At 42.7% G+C, this 24,931-nt stretch overlaps 6 protein-coding genes and 1 pseudogene across 20 annotated transcripts in view; all 7 read right to left on the bottom strand.

The window, feature by feature from the left end:
- LOC121902128 (protocadherin gamma-C5-like) overlaps positions 1 to 24,931 on the bottom strand; it is a 309,164-nt gene that overhangs the window by 19,959 nt on the left and 264,274 nt on the right. Inside the window, exon 1 of one of the 15 annotated variants that reach the window (XM_042419350.1) lies at positions 15,459 to 17,933. The exons of the other annotated variants lie outside the window; for them this stretch is intronic. Coding sequence (XP_042275284.1) covers positions 15,459 to 17,933 — 2,475 coding nt within the window. Of the gene's footprint in view, positions 1 to 15,458; positions 17,934 to 24,931 lie in introns of those variants that run through there. 15 annotated transcript variants of the gene reach the window in all.
- On the bottom strand, positions 488 to 3,004 carry LOC121902251 (protocadherin gamma-C5-like). The gene has a single exon (XM_042419508.1). It carries the CDS (start codon positions 2,984 to 2,986, stop codon positions 488 to 490), a length of 2,499 nt encoding a protein of 832 aa, XP_042275442.1. The 5' UTR covers positions 2,987 to 3,004.
- On the bottom strand, positions 4,021 to 6,521 carry LOC121902250 (annotated as a pseudogene).
- On the bottom strand, positions 7,698 to 10,187 carry LOC121902156 (protocadherin gamma-C5-like). Its single transcript, XM_042419402.1, has one exon. The coding sequence runs from the start codon at positions 10,167 to 10,169 to the stop codon at positions 7,698 to 7,700; it is 2,472 nt and encodes an 823-aa protein (XP_042275336.1). The 5' UTR covers positions 10,170 to 10,187.
- LOC121902139 (protocadherin gamma-C5-like) lies at positions 11,114 to 13,579 on the bottom strand. Its single transcript, XM_042419384.1, has one exon. The coding sequence runs from the start codon at positions 13,577 to 13,579 to the stop codon at positions 11,114 to 11,116; it is 2,466 nt and encodes an 821-aa protein (XP_042275318.1).
- Positions 18,903 to 21,395, bottom strand: LOC121902133 (protocadherin gamma-C5-like). Its single transcript, XM_042419378.1, has one exon. It carries the CDS (start codon positions 21,393 to 21,395, stop codon positions 18,903 to 18,905), a length of 2,493 nt encoding a protein of 830 aa, XP_042275312.1.
- Positions 22,133 to 24,743, bottom strand: LOC121902131 (protocadherin gamma-C5-like). Its single transcript, XM_042419375.1, has one exon. The coding sequence runs from the start codon at positions 24,741 to 24,743 to the stop codon at positions 22,236 to 22,238; it is 2,508 nt and encodes an 835-aa protein (XP_042275309.1). The 3' UTR covers positions 22,133 to 22,235.

The raw sequence follows: 24,931 nt of genomic DNA, 5'->3' as shown, positions 1-24,931 counted from the left end.
TTTGATTTCACTGAGACCAAATCTATTTCCCTTGTTTTTGATTTCTAATGTGTAAATCCCATCATCTCTGTATATGTAAGTAAATAAGTTCAGTAAATGTAATAAGTGAAAATAATTAAGTGTGTTAGTTTAATGTTCATGTATTTTCAATGTTACTCCTTTACAGCTGAGTAAGCGGCCATCAGCAACAATCTATTATCGTGCCCTCTGTACGCCCCTCGGGTCAGGGTCGCTGTTCATCGCTGTGGTGCTGAAACACTCAGCTCGAAAAGCCATTCAACATCCAACACACTCCTCGAGTCAAATTATAACAGCTGCTGTGCCACAAAAGTTGTCGATGTAAAGAACAAATATCAATAGTTTTCATTTAGAACAAAAGTATATATTTTCATTTCAAATATATTGACTAACGTGGTAACAAACATCCAGAATCTGTTGAATTGCCTCGTTATTCAATGTTTTGATTCCTGTAGCTTAAATAATGATCTTACAAAATCTGCACATTTAATTTTTTCCTGTACTCTCTGCTTACCTGTTGGCTCTCAAAGGTCCAGGTGCTGTCGGGTAAAGAAGCATCAAGAACACTGATCACCTCCTTAAAGTCAGTGGTGCTGCTGGGCTTAATCAAAGTGAAATCACTGTACTCTGACATTGGAGACATACAGGACCTGAAGGACTGACTCTGAGACATCATGTCTCCTCCCAGGACCTCCACGTACTTTATAGGCCCATCAGTGTTGAGCTGAATCTGCAAGTTTCTGTTGGGGTTCTTGTAATCATCACAGTCGGTCCGTCTCATGCAGCAACTACCGCTGCTTCTGCTGTTCCTGATGCATTTAACCGCTAAGATGAGAAAAGTCACCAGAGACAGCACGGACACCGAGGCCAGAGAGAGAATCAAATAAAGGGTGATTCTCCCGGTTTTCTTGCTGGGCTCGATCGTTTTCTGTCGGAGGTCCAAGATGGGCTCATGGAGACCGTCCTCCAGCATGATGGACACAGTGACTGTGGCGGACTGGACCGGTTCCCCGTCGTCCTTGACCTCTATAAGCAGCCTCTGAGAGGAGTCGTCCTGCTCGGACACAGCACGCTTAGTCCTCACTTCCCCTGTGTACAGATTGACCGTGAACAGAGAGGCGTCTGTGGCCTCCGCCACTTTGTAGGAGATCCAGGCGTTATGGCCCGAGTCAGCGTCCACGGCCGTTACCTTAGTAACCAGGTGACCCGCTTTAGCGGAGCGGGGCATCCTCTGATGAGAGAGGGAGCCCAGGGCAGCGGAGGAGGGGTAAATAACAGCGGGGGCATTGTCGTTTTGATCCAGGATAAAAACATGGACAGTAGCGTTGCTGCTGAGAGACGGAGAGCCCTGGTCCTTTGCCTGAACCTGAATCTGAAACACCTTCAGTTTCTCATAGTCAAATGAGTGCATGCTGTAGATGCTGCCGTTATCTGAGTTAATGTAAACATAAGATGAGACAGAAACGTCCTGCACTTTAGAGTCCAGTATAGAGTAAGAAATTTTAGCGTTTTCACCAAAATCAAGGTCAGATGCTGATACTGAGAACAGTATAGAGCCTGGTACACCATTCTCTTTCAAATACACATTAAAAGAGGGCTGAGTGAATACAGGAGGATTGTCATTGACATCAGTGATGCTGACAGGAATGGTTTTCTTACTGGACAGGGGAGGAGAGCCTGAATCAGTGGCTGTTACCTCAATATTATACTCTGCAAAACTCTCTCGGTCTAAAACACCACTTGTAACTAGTGCATAATTATTAGAGAAAGAGGGTTTTAAACTGAAGGGAGAACCCTTTGCGAGATTTAACGTCACTTTACCGTTATTACCGGAGTCGAGGTCTCTTGCAGCGATTAAAGCTACAACTGTGCCTCTTGGTGCATCCTCACGTACCGGGTTTGGGTTGGAAGTGAGCACTATTTCGGGAGCATTGTCGTTAATGTCTATAACTACTACTTGTACACGACAGTGGCCCTCCATCTCAGGAACCCCTTTGTCTCTTGCAGTAATACGTAGTTCATGCATTGCACTGCTTTCATAATCTAATTGTCCTACCAAGGAAATTTCACCTGTAACGGAATGCAACTGAAAAATAGATAACAACGATTGGTCTGTGTGCTCAGAAAATGCGTATTCAATCTCCCCGTTAACACCCTCATCTGCGTCTGTTGCCTCAACTTTTACTAGGACAGAACCAGCGACACTATTTTCATGCACAGTTACATTATACAACGGCCTTTTGAAAACAGGCACGTTGTCGTTGTTGTCGAGTACAGTAACTATGATTTTTGTAGTTCCACTTTTCACAGGACTGCCCCCGTCTAAAGCTGTCAGTAATAACTGATGGACGCTTTGTTTCTCTCTGTCAAGTGATTTCTCAAGTACTAATTCCGGAACTTGTCGGTCACCAGACAACTCTTTCATTTTCAAACTAAAACACTCGTTTTTACTTAGAGTGTAAGACTTTACTGAATTACTACCAACATCCAGATCCCGTGCAGTGTCTAAGGGAAAGCGTATGCCAGTGGCTGTAGATTCTGCTATCTTTAATGATCGCTCCTCTGTTATAAAAATGGGAGAATTGTCGTTTATGTCCCTTATTTCTATTTCTATCCGGTGTAGCTGTAGCGGATTCTCTGTTACAACCTGTAAAGGCAACACACAGCTGGCGCTTTGTCCGCATAAAGACTCTCTGTCTATTCTGTCATTCACCACCAGCTCGCCCTTCCCCGCATCCACACTGAAATACTGCTCACCAGCCTCAGAAGCGACACGCAATTTTCGGTCAAAAATGTCTGATAGTCCCAAACCCAGATCTCTGGCTAGATTTCCTACCACAGAGCCCCGTTTTAGTTCCTCCGGGATGCTGTATCGAGTCTGTCCGTCTATTGTATTCCACAAGAGAAAGAAATGATGCCACCACAGCGCCTGCCATCTCCAGTCTCGGTATCCCATTCTCTTTGTCATCCCCGGTCCGTTAGAATACATTATTTTCCATCGAGATATTCGTCAACATAACCCAAAATTCAAAGCCATTGCCATAATGGACACTCCAATGTTAATAAATCCTTAAATAATTGGTGATAAAATATATATTCCGTACGCCTTCGAATAATCGCATCTCCTCTCCAGCTCTGAGCACTGTGAGGGTAACTGTGGTGAGACTGAACGGGGGATGGAGTAGATCTCTTTGTACAGTTCTGTGTGCTATTGGTTCACAGCATCCATCTCTGCTATCCAATCACAGAGCGCTAACTGCTCATAAAGCTACTGCACCCCCTCAAAGTCTCAATGCACTTTGACAAATGTAACATAAGGAAACCTCAGATTTGTGTGATAATTGTCTCTGTAGGACATTAAATCAGAATTCAGCTAATGAAAAATATAGAGATTTTAATTTCAAAACCCCAAGTCCACTGGACACCTTAATTCCAAAGTATTGATAATCATTCCAATACTATTAATAAATTAATAACCTTAACACTTTTAACTGTAAAATATATTTTACAAAATTCAATTCCCAAGCTATTTAACATGTTGTATCCCACTTATACAATGTCTGATAAAAATGGAAATATAGGCTATGCGCAGTGTATAATAAATTGTGATCATCATTCCTGCTGTTGTTACTTTAGTGAAACATATTCAAAGCAAATTTCTGGACATAATTAATAGATTTGAGTTTTAAGAGAAGGATACTACCTACTTCCACAATATCTGTCTAATATAATAGTGATTCTTAAACCAACCCCGTAAAAAATCTCTAGTCATACACATTGTGGTGTTGTATTTAAGAAAGCCTAGGAAGCACGGCTCTATAAGCAGAAACAAGTTTTAAATTTTTAAATATAGAGTGAAATCAAAATACAGAATTCATAAATGTTTACACTGCCCGTAGAATAGTCTAATTTAATTCAAGTTCATTCAAAACAGTTTGAAATTATATGTCACATTAGTTCAGATTTTTGGTATAATTTTTTATTTCAGGCAATAAAATAAATCTATGTATAATGATGTGTATAACAGGTCTACTGTTTTCTGCTCACCTGCTGGCTCTCAAAGGTCCAAGTGCTGTCGGGTAAAGACGCATCAAGAACACTGATCACCTCCTTAAAGTCAGTGGTGCTGCTGGGCTTAATCAAAGTGAAATCACTGTACTCTGACATTGGAGACATACAGGACCTGAAGGACTGACTCTGAGACATCATGTCTCCTCCGAGGACCTCCACGTACTTTATAGGCCCATCAGTGTTGAGCTGAATCTGCAGGTTTCTGTTGGGGTTCTTATAATCATCACAGTCGGTCCGTCTCATGCAGCAACTACCGCTGCTTCTGCTGTTCCTGATGCATTTAACCGCTAAGATGAGAAAAGTCACCAGAGACAGCACGGACACCGAGGCCAGAGAGAGAATCAAATAAAGGGTGATTCTCCCGGTTTTCTTGCTGGGCTCGATCGTTTTCTGTCGGAGGTCTAAGATGGGCTCATGGAGACCGTCCTCCAGCAGGATGGACACAGTGACCGTGGCGGACTGGACCGGTTCCCCATCGTCTTTGACCTCTATTAGCAGCCTCTGAGAGGAGTCGTCCTGCTCGGACACAGCGCGTTTAGTCCTCACCTCCCCTGTGTACAGATTGACCGTGAACAGAGAGGCGTCGGTGGCCTCCGCCACTTTGTAGGAGATCCAGGCGTTATGGCCCGAGTCAGCGTCCACGGCCGTCACCTTGGTAACCAGGTGACCCGCTTTAGCGGAGCGGGGCATCCTCTGATGAGAGAGGGAGCCCAGGGCAGCGGAGGAAGGGTAAATAACAGCGGGGGCATTGTCGTTCTGATCCAGGATAAAAACATGGACAGTAGCGTTGCTGCTGAGAGACGGAGAGCCCTGATCCTTTGCCTGAACCTGAATCTGAAACACCTTCAGTTTCTCATAGTCAAACGAGTGCATGCTGTAGATGCTGCCGTTATCTGAGTTAATGTAAACATAAGATGAGACAGAAACGTCCTGCACTTTGGAGTCCAGTATAGAGTAAGAAATTTTAGCGTTTTCAGCAAAATCCAGATCAGATGCTGATACTGAGCACAGTATAGAGCCTGGTACCCCGTTCTCTTTTAAGTATACAGCATAGGTGCGCTGTGTGAATATAGGTGGGTTATCATTTACATCCGTAATAGTGACATTTATAGTCTTTTTGGTCGACAGAGGAGGAGAGCCTAAATCAGTGGCTGTTATCTCAATATTATACTCCGAGAAACTCTCCCGGTCTAAGGCACCACTCGTAACCAGCGCGTAATTATCAGAAAAAGAGGGTTTCAGATTAAAAGGTGAACTCTTGGGGAGCTGTAATGTCACTTTACCGTTATCGCCAGAGTCAAGGTCTCGTGCACTAATTAAAGCTACTACAGTACCACTTGGTGCGTCCTCGGGCACAGCGTTTGGTTGGGAGGTCAGAAATATATTTGGAGCATTATCGTTAACATCTAACACTTCAATATGGACAGTACAATGCCCCTCCATTCTCGGAGTCCCTTTGTCTCTTGCAGAAATGTCAATTTCATAATTTGCATTAGTTTCGAAATCTAATTTCCCCATAAGACGCATTTCTCCGGTCAATGAATCAATATCAAACACAGATAGGACAATGTCTGGTGTGTGCGTCCCAAATGAATACTCTACTTCTCCATTCAGACCATCATCAGTATCTTTTGCTGTAAGTTTTATGATTGATGCACCTTGTATACTATTTTCACTTATGGAAACTTTATAAATATTTTTCTCAAATACAGGAAAATTGTCGTTATTATCAAGCACATTTATTGTTATCTGAGAAGTCCCAGATTTTACTGGGTTTCCCCCATCCAGAGCTGTAAGTTGAAGCTGATGTCTGGCCTTTTTCTCCCTGTCGAGAGATTTAGATAAGACCAGCTCTGGTACTTTCCTCCCACCGGACACATCTTTTATCTTTAAACTAAAAAAATCATCTTTATTCAAAGTATACGACCTTACTGAATTAACTCCAACGTCAAGATCTTGTGCGGTCTCCAAAGGAAAACGTGCCCCTGCCGCTGTCGACTCTGCTATTTGTAATATTATATCTTGCGAAGGGAATCTTGGAGAATTATCATTAATATCTTGTATTTCTACCTCAACCCGGTACAGTTGTAGCGGGTTATCTATGACAACTTGAAGAGTCAACACACAGCTGGTGCTTTGTCCACACAAAGCCTCTCTGTCTATTCTGTCATTCACCACCAGCTCGCCCTTCCCCGCATCCACACTGAAATGCTGCTTACCAGCCTCAGAGGCGACACGCAGCCTACGGTCAAAAATCTCAGATAGTCCCAAACCCAGATCTTTGGCTAGATTTCCTACCACAGATCCCTGTTTTAGCTCCTCCGGGATGCTGTAACGAGTCTGTCCGTCTATTGTATTCCACAAGAGAAAGAAATGATGCCACCAAAGCGCCTGCCATCTCCAGACTCGGTATCCCATTCTCTTTGTCATCCTCGGTTCGTTAGAATTATTTCCCAATAAGGTAATCGAAACGAAGATAGTTGCCACCCATTGCCAAAAAACAGTAACCAAAAACAAAGCTCCGATGTCGCTTCATAATAAAAATTTAAATCGATATTTTTCTTTTTAATTCCGATAAGAGCATCACTCCCTCTCATCCAGCTCCTCGCAATGTGAGCGTTTACGCTGCTGAGGCTGCATGGGGGAGGGAGTAGATCTCTTTGTACAGTTCAACGTTTCATTGGTTCATAACATCCATCTCTATCATCCAATAAGAAGGGGGTGAGCAGTGCTTTTAAAGACACAGCCGCCCTTGAAATATTCTAACTTAATGCAATAAGAGAGTGTGAAGGAAATTGTAGGATGTCAGCAGTTGCAGGACATCAATAAAGTCAAGTCAAAAAAATAAATACTGTCTGTGTTCTGCTTATTTGAACTTTTTAAACCAGTATTCTGAGATTTGAATTAGAAAAACAAACGTAACAAAACATTTCAAATAATGTTAGAATAGCATATATTACAAATATAAAACAATATAAATAACATCCTAGTTTGTTCAAAAAAGCTAAGCAACTGTTATTGTGGATTTTTATAGGTGAATGAGAGCAGTTTAGCCCTGTGTAGTAAGGAAGCCTTTTAAAGGTTTCGCTGTCCAAATGTGTGGTGCTGAAACAAAATGGCATTCATAGAGCCCCGTAACAGCATACCCAACACCTATTAGAAATTACCGTTGCACGCAAACAGAGCTGATCTGAGAACAAAACCTGAACTTTGATATAATGTAGTCCTATGTAGCAGGAACAAGGCATGGACAACAGAACCATATAATAGACAAGATGTGTTGACGAAGACGACTGGGTTGAAAGGAAGACATAGTGGTAGAAACCTGAATATTTTATTGCTTTGCTACAACGCAACGAAACAATATTATTTAACGTGATAATAAGTATAAACAAAGCGTACAATGGCCAAGAGCTAATATCACCGGAATACAATGACTATTTAGCCTAAAGGAACGAAAAGTAAAAAATAAAAATATTTGTTAAGGGTCTATGTATTGTACTCTGAAACACCACTAGCACATTTTAAACGCCATCTTATAAGAAGGCAGTTATACAAATGGTTTATAAAAATGAAATACAACAATATAAAATTACATAGTAGGTCTATCATTGTTTTCTGCTCACCTGCTGGCTCTCAAAGGTCCAGGTGCTGTCGGGTAGAGAAGCATCAAGAACACTGATCACCTCCTTAAAGTCAGTGGTGCTGCTGGGCTTAATCAAAGTGAAATCACTGTACTCTGACATTGGAGACATACAGGACCTGAAGGACTGACTCTGAGACATCATGTCTCCTCCGAGGACCTCCACGTACTTTATAGGCCCATCAGTGTTGAGCTGAATCTGCAGGTTTCTGTTGGGGTTCTTGTAATCATCACAGTCGGTCCGTCTCATGCAGCAACTACCGCTGCTTCTGCTGTTCCTGATGCATTTAACCGCTAAGATGAGAAAAGTCACCAGAGACAGCACGGACACCGAGGCCAGAGAGAGAATCAAATAAAGGGTGATTCTCCCGGTTTTCTTGCTGGGCTCGATCGTTTTCTGTCGGAGGTCTAAGATGGGCTCATGAAGACCGTCCTCCAGCAGGATGGACACTGTGACTGTGGCGGACTGGACCGGTTCCCCGTCGTCCTTGACCTCTATAAGCAGCCTCTGAGAGGAGTCGTCCTGCTCGGACACAGCGCGTTTAGTCCTCACCTCCCCTGTGTACAGATTGACCGTGAACAGAGAGGCGTCTGTGGCCTCCGCCACTTTGTAGGAGATCCAGGCGTTATGGCCCGAGTCAGCGTCCACGGCCGTCACCTTAGTAACCAGGTGACCCGCTTTAGCGGAGCGGGGCATCCTCTGATGAGAGAGGGAGCCCAGGGCAGCGGAGGAGGGGTAAATAACAGCGGGGGCATTGTCGTTTTGATCCAGGATAAAAACATGGACAGTAGCGTTGCTGCTGAGAGATGGAGAGCCCTGGTCCTTTGCCTGAACCTGAATCTGAAACACCTTCAGTTTCTCATAGTCAAACGAGTGCATGCTGTAGATGCTGCCATTATCTGAGTTAATGTAAACATAAGATGAGACAGAAACGTCCTGCACTTTAGAGTCCAGTATAGAGTAAGAAATTTTAGCGTTTTCACCATAATCCAGGTCAGATGCTGATACTGAGTACAGTATAGACCCTGGTACCCCATTCTCTTTTAAATACACATTATAGGTCTGCTGAGTGAATACAGGAGGGTTGTCATTTACATCAGTGATGCTGACAGGTATAATTTTCTTACTGGACAGGGGAGGAGAGCCTGAATCAATGGCTGTTATCTCAATATTATACTCAGAGAAAGTCTCTCGGTCTAAATGACCACTAGTAACCAGTGCGTAATTATTAGAAAATGAGGGTTTTAGAGTGAAAGGAGAACCTTTGGGTAGTTTCAGTGTCACTTTGCTATTATTACCGGAGTCAGCGTCACGTGCATTGAGTAAAGCCACTACTGTGCCACTTGGTGCGTCTTCGCGCACTGGCTGCGGTTCAGAGGTGAGGACAATTTCTGGAGTATTATCATTAACATCAACAACATCTATCTGTACACGACAGTGACTCTCCATTTCGGGAACCCCATTGTCTTTCGCAGTTATTTCAATTTTATAGGACGTGGCTCTTTCATAATCTAAACCTCCTTTCAAATATATTTCTCCCGTTACTGAATTTATTTCAAACACTGATGAGACCGAATCAGGTGTCCGCGGGCCAAAAGAGAATTCAACTTCTCCGTTTGGTCCCTCGTCAGCATCGGTTGCTGTAATTTTGATAACAAAGGTATCTTTTGCAGTATTCTCTTCTAAGGAAACTTTATATGTATTTTTGTCAAATACTGGGAAATTGTCGTTGTTATCAAGTACTGTAATTGTTATCTGCGAAGTACCAGACATGACTGGGTTTCCCCCGTCTAATGCAGTCAGCAGTAGCCGATGAACTGCTTTCTTCTCCCGGTCAAGAGGCTTCTCTAACACTAACTCTGGGACCGTTTTGCCATCTTCAACCTCCTTCATTTTCAACGTAAAACAGTCGTTTTTAGTCAAAGTGTAAGATTTTACCGAATTACTTCCAACGTCTGAATCCTCTGCACTCTCCAAAAGAAAACGAGTCCCAACTGCTGCAGATTCAGCAATTTTCAAAGACATTTCTTTTGTATGAAACCTGGGTGAATTATCATTTATATCTTTTATTTCCACCTCAATCCGATGTAAACTTAGAGGGTTTTCAAGAACAACCTGCAAAGGCAACACACAGCTGGCGCTTTGAGAGCACAAAGCCTCTCTGTCTATTCTGTCATTCACCACCAGCTCGCCCTTCCCCGCATCCACACTGAAATACTGCTCACCAGCCTCAGAGGCGACACGCAGCTTACGGTCAAAAATGTCTGATAGTCCTAAACCCAGATCTCTGGCTAGATTTCCTACCACAGAGCCCTGTTTTAGTTCCTCCGGAATGGTGTATCGAGTCTGTCCGTCTATTGTACTCCACAAGAGAAAGAAATAATGCCACCAAAGAGCCTGCCATCTCCAGTCTCGGTATCCCATTCTCTTTGTCATCCCTGATCCGTTAGAATATGTTATTTCCCATCGAGGATATCGAGGTTAATATCCAGTTCGAAGGAGCATTAGCTATTCCCATAAAAATAAATGATGCATTTTTGTTCATGTTTGAACCTTAAATTGAAAAATCTTATTCAACTCCGTGTGTATGACTGCATCGCCCATCATCCTCCAGCTCTTTGCATTGTTAACGTTTATGGTGCTGAGGATGCAAGGAGGAGGGGGTAGATCTCTTTGTACAGTTCTGTATGCGATTGGTGCGCAGCAGCCATCAGTGGCATCCAATAGGAAGAGGGCTGAGTGGTGCTTTTAAAGACACAGCTGCGCTTATGGGAATCTGCTAATGCACTGTTATGTGTGATATGTATAAGATTCATCTTATTCTTATGCCTTTTGAAATTGTACTGCTGAAACATTATGCAAATCATATAATCAAACAAAATGTTCATTCCCAGAAAATAATATTCACCAAATTAACAGAACTAAGCCAAGTCCAAAACTCAAACCTCTCTAACAAGGCAGTGTGAAGAGCTATAGTCGTTCTCAAAATCTGGAATCACCTATATTGGCTTTTTTTTTTTTAAAAAGAAGAAAAACCATTGCCACTATCACAAAACTAAAGCACATGGCTTGTAATTATCGAGTTATTCAGAGAGAATCCTTTTGACAAAGTTTTGAAGCAATGAAATGGGGAAGTGTTACTGAATACATCAAATTCTTGACTACGTAGTTAATAACAACATTAACCAAGTGTAACAATACCACAGTGCTCACTGTATATTTTTCAGCATTATGCAGCTGGTAAAACAAACCTGAGCAGGCCAGTTCTCAGTATATATAACGAAGATAGCATTACCAGAAGACAACTAAATATCACGTAAATTATTTAAATATAGAAATTTGAAATTATGGATTATGTGGACATCAAATTAAATAAACTGTCATCTGCTCACCTGTTGGCTCTCAAAGGTCCAGGTGCTGTCGGGTAAAGACGCATCAAGAACACTGATCACCTCCTTAAAGTCAGTGGTGCTGCTGGGCTTAATCAAAGTGAAATCACTGTACTCTGACATTGGAGACATACAGGACCTGAAGGACTGACTCTGAGACAACATGTCTCCTCCCAGGACCTCCACGTACTTTATAGGCCCATCAGTGTTGAGTTGAATCTGCAGGTTTCTGTTGGGGTTCTTGTAATCATCACAGTCGGTCCGTCTCATGCAGCAACTACCGCTGCTTCTGCTGTTCCTGATGCATTTAACCGCTAAGATGAGAAAAGTCACCAGAGACAGCACGGACACCGAGGCCAGAGAGAGAATCAAATAAAGGGTGATTCTCCCGGTTTTCTTGCTGGGCTCGATCGTTTTCTGTCGGAGGTCTAAGATGGGCTCATGGAGACCGTCCTCCAGCAGGATGGACACCGTGACTGTGGCGGACTGGACGGGTTCCCCGTCGTCCTTGACCTCTATGAGGAGCCTCTGAGAGGAGTCGTCCTGCTCGGATACAGCGCGTTTAGTCCTCACCTCCCCTGTGTACAGATTGACCGTGAACAGAGAGGCGTCTGTGGCCTCCGCCACTTTGTAGGAGATCCAGGCGTTATGGCCCGAGTCAGCGTCCACGGCCGTCACCTTAGTAACCAGGTGACCCGCTTTAGCGGAGCGGGGCATCCTCTGATGAGAGAGGGAGCCCAGGGCAGCAGAGGAGGGGTAAATAACAGCGGGGGCATTGTCGTTTTGATCCAGGATAAAAACATGGACAGTAGCGTTGCTGCTGAGAGACGGAGAGCCCTGATCCTTTGCCTGAACCTGAATCTGAAACACCTTCAGTTTCTCATAGTCAAACGAGTGCATGCTGTAGATGCTGCCGTTATCTGAGTTAATGTAAACATAAGATGAGACAGAAACGTCCTGCACTTTAGAGTCCAGTATAGAGTAAGAAATTTTAGCGTTTTCACCATAATCCAGGTCAGATGCTGATACTGAGTACAGTATAGAGCCTGGTGCCCCATTCTCTTTTAAATACACATTATAGGTCTGCTGAGTGAATACAGGAGGGTTGTCATTTACATCAGTGATGCTGACAGGTATAATTTTCTTACTGGACAGTGGAGGAGAGCCTGAATCAATGGCTGTTATCTCAATATTATACTCAGAAAAAGTCTCTCGGTCTAAATGACCACTAGTAACCAGTGCGTAATTATTAGAAAATGAGGGTTTAAGATCAAAGGGGGAACCTTTGGGAAGCTCTAACTTCACTTTACTGTTATCACCGGAATCAAGGTCACGGACACTTAGCAAAGCCACTACTGTCCCTCTGAGAGAGTCTTCTGGCACAGAACTGGGTTTTGAAGTTAGCACAATTTCTGGGGCGTTATCATTTACGTCTAAGACATCCACCTGCACACTGCAATGACCCTCCATTTTAGGCAAACCTTTGTCTTTTGCACTAATGTCTATTCGATATGATGTTTGAGTTTCGTGGTCCAGTTGTTTTTTTAAAAATATATCCCCCGTTACAGGATCTACATGAAATAATGACAGCACTGATGGTGGTGTGTGAATGCCAAGCGAATACTCAATTTCACCATTTGGACCCTCATCTATATCGGTTGCTTTTGTTGTAATTACAAAGGAGCCGTTTGGACTGTTTTCTTTAACAGAAATTTTATAAAAAGTATTTTCGAATAATGGCACATTGTCGTTAATATCAAGCACAGTGATAGTTATTTTTGAAGTTCCAGACTTGACAGGATTGCCTCCGTCCATAGCAGTAAGAACTAAATTGTGAATAGCTTTTTTCTCGCGATCTAATGATTTATTTAACACCAGTTCTGGTATTTTTCTTCCATTTTCAATTTCTTTAACTTTTAAAGTAAAGCAATCATCTTTACTCAGAGTGTACGTCTTTAATCCGTTACTCCCAACATCAGGGTCCTCTGCACTCTCTAAGGGAAAACTCACACCTACAATGGTGGATTCAGCTATTTCTATTATATGATCGCTTTTGAGAAAACTAGGATCATTGTCATTTACGTCTCTTATTTCCACTTCTATCCGGTGTAACTGTAACGGGTTTTCTATTACAACCTGCAGAGGTAGAACACAGCTGGCGCTTTGTCCACATAAAGCCTCTCTGTCTATTCTGTCGTTCACCACCAGCTCGCCCTTCCCCGCATCCACACTGAAATACTGCTTACCAGCCTCAGAGGCGACACGCAGCTTACGGTCAAAAATGTCTGATAGTCCCAAATTCAGATCTTTGGCTATATTTCCAACCACAGAGCCTTGTTCCAGCTCCTCTGGGATCCTGTAACGAGTCTGTCCGTCTGTTGTACTCCACAAGAGAAAGAAATGGTGCCACCAAAGCGCCTGCCATCTCCAGTCTCGGTATCCCATTCTCTTTGTCATCCCGATCAGTTACAATACGTTATTTCCCATCGAAATACTGTTCAGATTAAAGAGGTCAATGTGGTAATCCATCAACTATGAATTTGCTGTAGTCCAAAAGAGACCTATATGTATGCATCATGAGATGCAATTTAAAATGATAGTATATAATCTGAGTGTAAAAAAGCATCCTCCTCTCATCTCCTGCTCGAAGCACTGTACTGGCCACAGTGGTGAGGATGGATGGGGGAGGGAGTAGATCTCTTTGTACAACTCCTAATGCTATTGGTGCACATAAGATACCCCTCATCCAATGAGATTGAAACAGCAGTGGGCTCCAGACCCAGCACTGTAAATCAAGAGGTATGAAATGCCACAATGGGGCACAATGAGCTATTTTATAGTTAACGAAAATAAAATTTAACACGTTATTTAAAAAAAAAAAAAAAAAATTATATATATATATAGTTATGATTTTAACAATACCTGTAAGTCCATCCATACTGTATTTTCTATATTTACATTCACATCAATTTGCATCATGTGAAAAATGAAATCTCAATATCGTTGAATCACAATATTATGTTGTCCGTGTGTAGAAATTACATATCTATGACACTAAACATGTCAGCGAAAGCCATATTGCTATATGTTGCTTGGAAAAAAATAAATGAATATAAACCTGAATGTGATTATGCTTCAGTACCAAATCAAACACCTCGAAGGAAGAAAGGGAATAGAAACACAAAAAATGAAGGGAATCTTGTGTGAGAATGTAGGAATCGATTTTCCTTTCTGCTCACTACAGTCTCTCAAAGTTCCAAAAAATATAAATTATAAAATCTAAGATACACCAGATAGTGAGAGTGTGAAACTGTATTGACAGATTTCTAGAACACATATTTTCTCTGTTTCTGAATACTGTCTCGCCTACTACTTATACTTTTCCAAAATTATAACCGATAGATAGATAGATAGATAGATAGATAGATAGATAGATAGATAGATAGATAGATAGATAGATAGATAGATAGATAGATGGATGCTGCAATCCACCAACAGTCGCTGTCCACCTTCGTGGTGCTGAACTTTTCAGAAATGGTTATGCAAGTGTGTGAGTGTGAGACTATGGACAGATTTCTTGAACACATATTTTCACTGTTTCAGAACACTGTCTTGCCTGCATCTCATATTTTACCAAAATTGTAACCGTAGATAGACAGATAAAAACTGTGGAATTTCAGGAACTAAAGAATAAATATAAATAAAAGAGATTTTTTTAGTATTTGCAATTGAAAATCTGGATAACAGAAAATTTTGACCTTGGAAATAGGGTTTCAACTGAGATAGGGGATATTCGAAATCAAAGGGATAAAAAGAGACGATTAATAGGTGCTGTATACAATATTCTTATCAAAGCTGATGGCGATGAAGAATTTCTACAAATCATACATAACAAATGGAATAAAGATCTTGGTATGGCAGATGAAAAAGATGAGGGAATGTTTATAACTCATAAAAAATTACAACTATTGAAAATTTTCTCTGCAGACTGAGTGGAGCCGCAAATTCACCCAACATCCATACATTATAAAGGAACCCTGTGTTTCGTCTGTATTTTGTTCTGTTTTGTCATGTGTGAGTGTGTGTGTGTGTGTGTGTGTGAGATAAATATGTATATGTTTGTGTGGGTTGAGATGCATATTACCTGTGATGACAACTATATGTGACTGTATGGTACTTGTGGATGAGCAACTCAAACAATGTCAAATCATGAAATTTGATTTCTTGAAGAAATGACGATTATGTAACATGTTGACATATTTCATTTATTGCATCCAGACCCTAACTCTCTCTCAAAAAGGATAACATAGTAGGTCTATTACTGATTTCTGCTCACCTGCTGGCTCTCAAAGGTCCAGGTGCTGTCGGGTAAAGAAGCATCCAGGACACTGATCACCTCCTTAAAGTCAGTGGTGCTGCTGGGCTTAATCAAAGTGAAATCACTGTACTCTGACATTGGAGACATACAGGACCTGAAGGACTGACTCTGAGACATCATGTCTCCTCCCAGGACCTCCACGTACTTTATAGGCCCATCAGTGTTTAGCTGAATCTGCAAGTTTCTGTTGGGGTTCTTGTAATCATCACAGTCGGTCCGTCTCATGCAGCAACTACCGCTGCTTCTGCTGTTCCTGATGCATTTAACCGCTAAGATGAGAAAAGTCACCAGAGACAGCACGGACACCGAGGCCAGAGAGAGAATCAAATAAAGGGTGATTCTCCCGGTTTTCTTGCTGGGCTCGATCGTTTTCTGTCGGAGGTCCAAGATGGGCTCATGGAGGCCGTCCTCCAGCAGGATGGACACAGTGACTGTGGCGGACTGGACCGGTTCCCCGTCGTCCTTGACCTCTATAAGCAGCCTCTGAGAGGAGTCGTCCTGCTCGGACACAGCGCGTTTAGTCCTAACTTCCCCTGTGTACAGATTGACCGTGAACAGAGAGGCGTCTGTGGCCTCCGCCACTTTGTAGGAGATCCAGGCGTTATGGCCCGAGTCAGCGTCCACGGCCGTCACTTTAGTAACCAGGTGACCCGCTTTAGCGGAGCGGGGCATCCTCTGATGAGAGAGGGAGCCCAGGGCAGCGGAGGAGGGGTAAATAACAGCGGGGGCATTGTCGTTTTGATCCAGGATAAAAACATGGACAGTAGCGTTGCTGCTGAGAGACGGGGAGCCCTGGTCCTTTGCCTGAACCTGAATCTGAAACACCTTCAGTTTCTCATAGTCAAACGAGTGCATGCTGTAGATGCTGCCGTTATCTGAGTTAATGTAAACATAAGATGAGACAGAAACGTCCTGCACTTTAGAGTCCAGTATGGAGTAAGAAATTTTAGCGTTTTCACCAAAATCCAGGTCAGATGCTGATACTGAGTACAGTATAGAGCCTGCTACCCCATTCTCCTTTAAATACACATTATAGGAAGGCTGAGTGAATAGAGGAGGGTTATCATTCACATCAGTGATGCTGACAGGCACAATTTTCGTACTAGACAGCGGAGGAGAGCCTGAATCAATGGCTGTTATCTCAATATTATACTCTGAGACACTCTCACGGTCTAAAGCACCACTGGTAACCAGTTCGTAATTTTTTGAGAACGATGGTTTCAAAGAGAAAGGAGATTTTTTCGGGAGATGTAACATCACTTTACCGTTAGCACCGGAGTCAAGATCTCGCGCACTGATCAAAGCAACGACTGTGCCACTTGGTGCGTCCTCGCGCACAGGACTGGGTTTGGAAGTGAGCACAATTTCTGGAGCATTATCATTTATGTCTTCTACGTCAAGTTGTACACGACAGTGACCCTCCATTTCTGGGACGCCTTTGTCTTTAGCAGTTATATCGATATGGTATGATTTAGAACTTTCATAATCTAATTCTCCCCTTAATACTATTTCTCCTGTTATATCATTGATTTCAAATGTCGATAACACAACATCTGGAGTGCGGGACCCGAAAGAATATATAACTTCACCATTAAGACCATCGTCAGCATCTGTAGCTGTAAGTTTGATTACAAACGTCCCTTTGGTGCTATTCTCCTTTAAAGACATTTTATACTCGTTTTCATTGAATATTGGAAAATTGTCGTTAGTATCAAGTACAGTAATGGTAATCTTACAGGTTCCCGATGTGACAGGGGTACCTCCATCTAATGCTGTCAATAGCAGCTGATGCAGGGCATTCTTTTCTCGGTCCAATGGCTTTTCTAAAACTAATTCTGGGACAGCTTGACCATTTTTTGTGTCTTTAAATTTGAGAGAAAAGTAATCGTTTTTGCTTAGAGAGTAAGTTTTCAACGAATTGCCTCCAACATCAGGGTCCTCCGCGCCCTCCAAAGGAAAGCGTTTGCCAATCGCAACGGATTCTGGTATTTTAAGGTTAATCTCTTGTGTAAGAAAACGAGGGGTATTGTCATTTATGTCTCTTATTTCCACTTCAATTCGATGAGACTGTAAAGGATTTTCAACTACTACTTGCAGAGGTAGAACACAGCTGGCGCTTTGTCCACATAAAGCCTCTCTGTCTATTCTGTCATTCACCACCAGCTCGCCCTTCCCCGCATCCACACTGAAATACTGCTTACCAGCCTCAGAGGCGACACGCAGCTTACGGTCAAAAATGTCTGATAGCCCCAAACCCAGATCTTTTGCGATATTTCCTACCACAGAGCCCTGTTTTAGTTCCTCTGGGATGCTGTAGCGAGTCTGTCCATCTACTGTATTCCACAAGAGAAAGAAATGATACCACCAAAGAACCTGCCATCTCCAGCCTCGGTATCCCATTCTCTTTGTCATCCTTGGTCCGTTATAACACATTAATTCCAATCGCGATCTCGTTTACAACAATGCTGAAATCCATTATAGTAGGAGATACTCCCAAAGTGAAACTGCACCAGTGTTTGAGCATGGCTGTATGCTAGAATTCATACATTAAATTCTTAGAAAATTCGAGCTCATTGCTCTCTCTCTCTCTCTCTCTTATCGAATTCATTGCACTCTGTTACAGCTATGAGGCTGCATGGGGGCAGGGACTAGATTGCTTTGTACAGTTCTGAATCCTATTGGTGCACCGCATCCAATTTCACTGTCCAATGAGAAGGGAATTGATCGACACTCTTAAAGTCGCAGCATCTACTCCCTTTATGAGCTTTCATTTGGGGTGATTATGTCAAATATAATTCAACGTTAAATGATACGAGGAAAGGGCTTGTCATGCTTAAAGATAAATAAATAAAACCACAATATAATCAACAACGTAAAGAAATTGGGAGGGTAAATTAAATTTAACGTCACAGAAAAAAATGCAGGCAGAAAATATAATAGTAAGCAGTAAACGAGCAGTAATCTGTTGTCAATAGAGTCAATAAATCAACACTATGCCAATGTTACATGATTGTGGCTGCATTTCACAGTCTCTGTCCACTCGAATTGTGCTGCAATGTTCGAACGTGTACGTGTGATATACAGTATACTGGATTTATTTCCTACATTAAAATAAAGAATTTCAAAACATATTGCGACAAAGCGTAATGAGAAAATGATATACTGAAAATAACAGACAGGAAAAAAGTCAGACTATCCAAAACATAGCCTACTGTAGCCAGTCAGACGGATTAATAGATAGATAGATAGATAGATAGATAGATAGATAGATAGATAGATAGATAGATAGATAGATAGATAGATAGATAGATTTTTTTCAAGTCGATTGCTTTCATAATAGACCATTACTATTACTGTTTAAAGACATAACCTCGTTAATCTCTTCTTAAAACCTCAGAAGAATTATTGTTTTCTGCTCACCTGCTGGCTCTCAAAGGTCCAGGTGCTGTCGGGTAAAGAAGCATCCAGGACACTGATCACCTCCTTAAAGTCAGTGGTGCTGCTGGGCTTAATCAAAGTGAAATCACTGTACTCTGACATTGGAGACATACAGGACCTGAAGGACTGACTCTGAGACAACATGTCTCCTCCCAGGACCTCCACGTACTTTATAGGCCCATCAGTGTTTAGCTGAATCTGCAGGTTTCTGTTAGGGTTCTTGTAATCATCACAGTCGGTCCGTCTCATGCAGCAACTACCGCTGCTTCTGCTGTTCCTGATGCATTTAACCGCTAAGATGAGAAAAGTCACCAGAGACAGCACGGACACCGAGGCCAGAGAGAGAATCAAATAAAGGGTGATTCTCCCGGTTTTCTTGCTGGGCTCGATCGTTTTCTGTCGGAGGTCCAAGATGGGCTCATGGAGGCCGTCCTCCAGCAGGATGGACACAGTGACTGTGGCGGACTGGACCGGTTCCCCGTCGTCCTTGACCTCTATAAGAAGCCTCTGAGAGGAGTCGTCCTGCTCGGACACAGCACGTTTAGTCCTCACCTCCCCTGTGTACAGATTGACCGTGAACAGAGAGGCGTCTGTGGCCTCCGCCACTTTGTAAGAGATCCAGGCATTATGGCCCGAGTCAGCGTCCACGGCCGTCACCTTAGTAACCAGGTGACCCGCTTTAGCGGAGCGGGGCATCCTCTGATGAGAGAGGGAGCCCAGGGCAGCGGAGGAGGGGTAAATAACAGCGGGGGCATTGTCGTTTTGATCCAGGATAAAAACATGGACAGTAGCGTTGCTGCTGAGAGACGGAGAGCCCTGGTCCTTTGCCTGAACCTGAATCTGAAATACCTTCAGTTTCTCATAGTCAAACGAGTGCATGCTGTAGATGCTGCCGTTATCTGAGTTTATGTAAACATAAGACGAGACAGAAACGTCCTGCACTTTAGAGTCCAGTATAGAGTAAGAAATTTTTGCGTTTTCAGCAAAATCCAGATCAGATGCTGATACTGAGTACAGTATAGAGCCTGCTACCCCATTCTCTTTTAAATACACATTATAGGAAGGCTGAGTGAATACAGGAGGGTTGTCATTGACATCAGTGATGCTGACAGGTATAATTTTCTTACTGGACAGGGGAGGAGAGCCTGAATCAGTGGCTGTTATCTCAATATTATATTCCGAGACATTTTCTCGATCCAAAACACCACTGGTAACCAGCGCGTAATTATGAGAAAATGAGGGTTTTAGGGCAAATGGGGATTTCTTGGGAAGATGTAATGTCACTCTACCGTTATCACCGGAGTCAAGGTCTCGGGCACTGAGCAAAGCTACTACAGTGCCATTAGTCGAGTCTTCGCGCACTGGCTTTGGATGAGAGGTGAGTATTATTTCTGGAGCATTGTCGTTAACATCTAAAACTTCCACATGTACAGTACAATGTCCCTCCATTCTCGGACTACCTTTATCCTTTGCACTTACGTCTATTTCATAATTTGCAGTTGATTCGAAATCTAATTTTGCTTTTAAAAATATTGTTCCCGATATAGTATCAATACTAAATACAGACAGAATAGTATCTGTTGTGTGAGCTCCAAATAAATATTCTATTTCTCCGTTTTGACCATCGTCCATGTCTGTTGCTTTTGTTTGCACTATTAATGCACCTTCTGCTGCATTTTCAGCAACAGAGACTTTATACAATGTTTTCTCAAAAGCTGGAACGTTATCGTTGCTGTCAAGGACTCTAATAGATATTTGAGAGGTCCCGGATCTCACTGGGTTGCCTCCATCTAGAGCTGTCAATAAAAGTTTATGAACAGACTTTTTCTCTCTATCTAAAAGTTTTGCTAAAATCAATTCAGGAACTTTTCTTCCACCTGCAACTTCTTTAACTCTAATATTAAAACATTCGTCTTTACTGAGAGTGTATGACCTCAGTGAATTACTGCCAACATCTGGGTCAATGGCGCTTTCTAATGGAAAACGAACCCCTAAACCCATAGACTCCGCAATCTCCAATGTGATATCATTTGATGGGAATCTGGGCGCATTATCATTTATGTCTTGAATTTCAACCTCAACACGAAAAAGTTGTAATGGGTCTTCAATTACAACCTGCAGAGGCAACACACAGCTGGCGCTTTGTCCGCATAATGTCTCTCTGTCTATCCTGTCATTCACCACCAGCTCGCCCTTCCCCGCATCCACACTGAAATACTGCTCACCAGCCTCAGAAGCGACACGCAGCTTACGGTCAAAAATCTCAGATAGCCCCAAACCCAGATCTTTTGCAAGATTTCCTACCACAGAGCCCTGTTTTAGTTCCTCCGGGATGCTGTAACGAGTCTGTCCGTTTATTGTACTCCACAAAAGAAAGAGATGATGCCACCAAAGCGCCTGCCATCTCCAGTCTCGGTATCCCATTCTCTTTGTCATCCTTGTTCCGCTATAACACATGTATTCCAATCGACATAATGTATAGAACAACGCTGAAATCCGTCATCGCAGTTATTACTCCACAAGAAAATTGTCCATAATTCCTGAGCATGGCTCTAAGCTGAAATTAATTTAGCTCATATATGAAAATACGAGCTCATTGCTTTCTCTCTCCTCTGGCTCTTTGCATTGTAAGTGTTACAGCTATGAGGCTGAATGGGGGCAGGGACTAGATTGCTTTGTACAGTTCAGAATCCTATTGGTGCACAGCATCCACTGCTACCGTCCAATGAGAAGGAAACTGATCGACACCTTTAAAGTCGCAGCATCTTTTCTCTTTGTGCCCCTTCACTTTAACTAAAGGCAATTATTATGAGTTATGGGACGTCAAAGAATGTAAAGGAAGCATTGCACTATAAAATATGTTTTAACCAAAAAGAAAGAAAGGAATAAGCATTAAGCTGTATAACATCACAATCTCCACAGGAAGAGATCTTTTTTTATTCAACCACGTGAAATAAGATTGATGAATTCGTCACATTTTCCAGAAAAGATGAACACTGGAGATAAAACTCACGCCTTCTCACATATACTTTTATCATAAGCCTATAAGCACCCCTGCATTCCACCAACAGTCGCTGTCCACCTTCGTGGTGCTGAACTTTTCAGAAATGGTCATGGAAGTGGGTGAGTGGGAGACTTCATTAACAGATTTCTATAACACAAATATTTTCACTGTTTCTGGATATTGTCTTGCCTACTACTTATACTTTCCAAAATTATAACCATATGATAGATAGATAGATAGATAGATAGATAGATAGATAGATAGATAGATAGATAGATAGATAGTCTTTCAGATTATATGAAACTTAAGTCTGCATTTTGTTTTTTGCTCACCTGCTGGCTCTCAAAGGTCCAGGTGCTGTCGGGCAAAGACGCATCCAGGACACTGATCACCTCCTTAAAGTCAGTGGTGCTGCTGGGCTTAATCAAAGTGAAATCACTGTACTCTGACATTGGAGACATACAGGACCTGAAGGATTGACTCTGAGACATCATGTCTCCTCCCAGGACCTCCACGTACTTTATAGGCCCATCAGTGTTGAGCTGAATCTGCAGGTTTCTGTTGGGGTTCTTGTAATCATCACAGTCGGTCCGTCTCATGCAGCAACTACCGCTGCTTCTGCTGTTCCTGATGCATTTAACCGCTAAGATGAGAAAAGTCACCAGAGACAGCACGGACACCGAGGCCAGAGAGAGAATCAAATAAAGGGTGATTCTCCCGGTTTTCTTGCTGGGCTCGATCGTTTTCTGTCGGAGGTCTAAGATGGGCTCATGGAGGCCGTCCTCCAGCAGGATGGACACAGTGACTGTGGCGGACTGGACCGGTTCTCCGTCGTCCTTGACCTCTATAAGCAGCCTCTGAGAGGAGTCGTCCTGCTCGGACACAGCACGTTTAGTCCTCACCTCCCCTGTGTACAGACTAACCGTGAACAGAGAGGCGTCTGTGGCCTCTGCCACTTTGTAGGAGATCCAGGCGTTATGGCCCGAGTCAGCGTCCACGGCCGTTACCTTAGTAACCAGGTGACCCGCTTTAGCGGAGCGGGGCATCCTCTGATGAGAGAGGGAGCCCAGGGCAGCGGAGGAGGGGTAAATAACAGCGGGGGCATTGTCGTTCTGGTCCAGGATAAAAACATGAACAGTAGCGTTGCTGCTGAGAGACGGAGAGCCCTGATCCTTTGCCTGAACCTGAATCTGAAACACCTTCAGTTTCTCATAGTCAAACGAGTGCATGCTGTAGATGCTGCCGTTATCTGAGTTAATGTAAACATAAGATGAGACAGAAACGTCCTGCACTTTAGAGTCCAAGACTGAGTAGGAGATCTTTGCGTTGTCACCCGAATCAGGATCAGTCGCTGATACTGAGCACAAAATTTTCCCAGGAGCATGATTCTCTTTAACATAAACGGCATAAGAAGACTGTGAGAAAACTGGTGGGTTGTCATTTACATCTAATAATTCAACAAGTATTGTTTTTTCACTCGACAATGGGGGTTTTCCAGCATCAGTAGCACTTATTTTAACACTATACCGGCCATTTTTTTCACGGTCAAGTGGCCCATTCGTCACTAATGAGTAATGGTTAGAGACCGATGGATTTAACTTGAAGGGGGATTTTGAAGACACGCTCAAAGTTACTTTGCCATTGTCACCCGAATCTGGGTCTCTTGCACTTATCAGTGCAATAACTGTTCCAATGGCAGAATCTTCTGGAACAGGTGTTGTTAAAGACGTTATAATTATTTCAGGAATATTGTCGTTAATATCAACTATTTTAATTTCGACGCTACAATGCCCATCCATCTCAGGATTACCTTTGTCTTTAGCAGTTATGTCAAATCTATGTAAAGAATTTGTTTCATGGTCTAAAATCCCTTTGACGACAATAGCTCCAGTAGAAGGTTCAATGTCAAATAAAGATAAAATCAGATCCGTAGTTTGCTCTGCAAAGTAGTACTCGATTTCTCCATTTAGTCCTTCATCTGCGTCTGTAGCTTTAACCTGCAATATTTCTGTCCCAGGTTTTGCCTTTTCGCTGACACTAGCCTCATATACCTGTCTCTCAAACTGTGGGGCATTATCATTATTGTCAAGTACTATAACTGTAATTTCAGATGTCCCTGAGCGCACCGGATCTCCACCATCTACAGCGGTGAGGATAAGATTGTGTACAGGCAGCTTTTCTCGATCAAGTGGTTTTTCAAGGACCAGTTCAGGAATTTTTCTTCCATCCTTGTGGTTTTTAACAGTTAATTTGAAATTGTCGTTTTTGCTTATAAGGTAAGATCGAACGGAATTAGGGCCAGCATCGGGATCCTGTGCACTTTCTAATGGAAATCGCGCGCCTGGATTGACCAGCTCTGCAATTTTCACCACTTTCTCTTTAGTGAGAAAACTAGGAGAATTATCGTTTGTATCCAGTATTTCAATTTCGACTCTATGCAACTGCAGGGGGTTATCTATGACTAGTTCCAAAGGCAACAAACATGACGATCTTTGTCCACACAGTTCCTCCCTATCTATCCTATCAATCACCACCAGTTCTCCCTTCCCCAAGTCCATACTAAAATACTGCTTACCAGCTTCCGATGTTATCCGCAATTTACGCCGGTACAGTTCAGATACAGCCAAACCCAAATCTTTGGCTATATTTCCTACCACAGAGCCCTGTTTCATTTCCTCCGGGATGCTGTAGCGAGTCTGCCCGTCTATTGTACTCCACAATAGCAAGAAATGATGCCACCACAAAAACACCTGCCATGCAGGCAATTTATTCGACATTATTCCTCGTTCCATAAATCCCATATCTTTTCACTCCAATCCCAAATTCTGAAGTGATTAAAGATAGAAGGTATATAATCCAATGTAGATAGGTCCTTATATATGACCGTGACAGTCATGCTTTGTGTCTGCATATATGTATCCCTCCCCTCCTGAGCAGAACACTGTGATGGTTACGACGATGAAGCTATACAGCGAGGGGGAATAGATCT

This window comes from Thunnus maccoyii, chromosome 8, assembly GCF_910596095.1.
Source record: "Thunnus maccoyii chromosome 8, fThuMac1.1, whole genome shotgun sequence".
NCBI lineage: Eukaryota > Metazoa > Chordata > Actinopteri > Scombriformes > Scombridae > Thunnus > Thunnus maccoyii.
Note: the sequence above shows the minus strand (reverse complement) of the source record. Positions and strands in the feature narration are given on the sequence as shown.

Coding starts and splice junctions, on each gene's coding strand:
- LOC121902251 (XM_042419508.1), bottom strand. CDS start 2,986: ATGACAAAGAGAATGGGATACCGAGACTGGAGATGGCAGGCGCTGTGG.
- LOC121902156 (XM_042419402.1), bottom strand. CDS start 10,169: ATGACAAAGAGAATGGGATACCGAGACTGGAGATGGCAGGCTCTTTGG.
- LOC121902139 (XM_042419384.1), bottom strand. CDS start 13,579: ATGACAAAGAGAATGGGATACCGAGACTGGAGATGGCAGGCGCTTTGG.
- LOC121902133 (XM_042419378.1), bottom strand. CDS start 21,395: ATGTGTTATAGCGGAACAAGGATGACAAAGAGAATGGGATACCGAGAC.
- LOC121902131 (XM_042419375.1), bottom strand. CDS start 24,743: ATGGGATTTATGGAACGAGGAATAATGTCGAATAAATTGCCTGCATGG.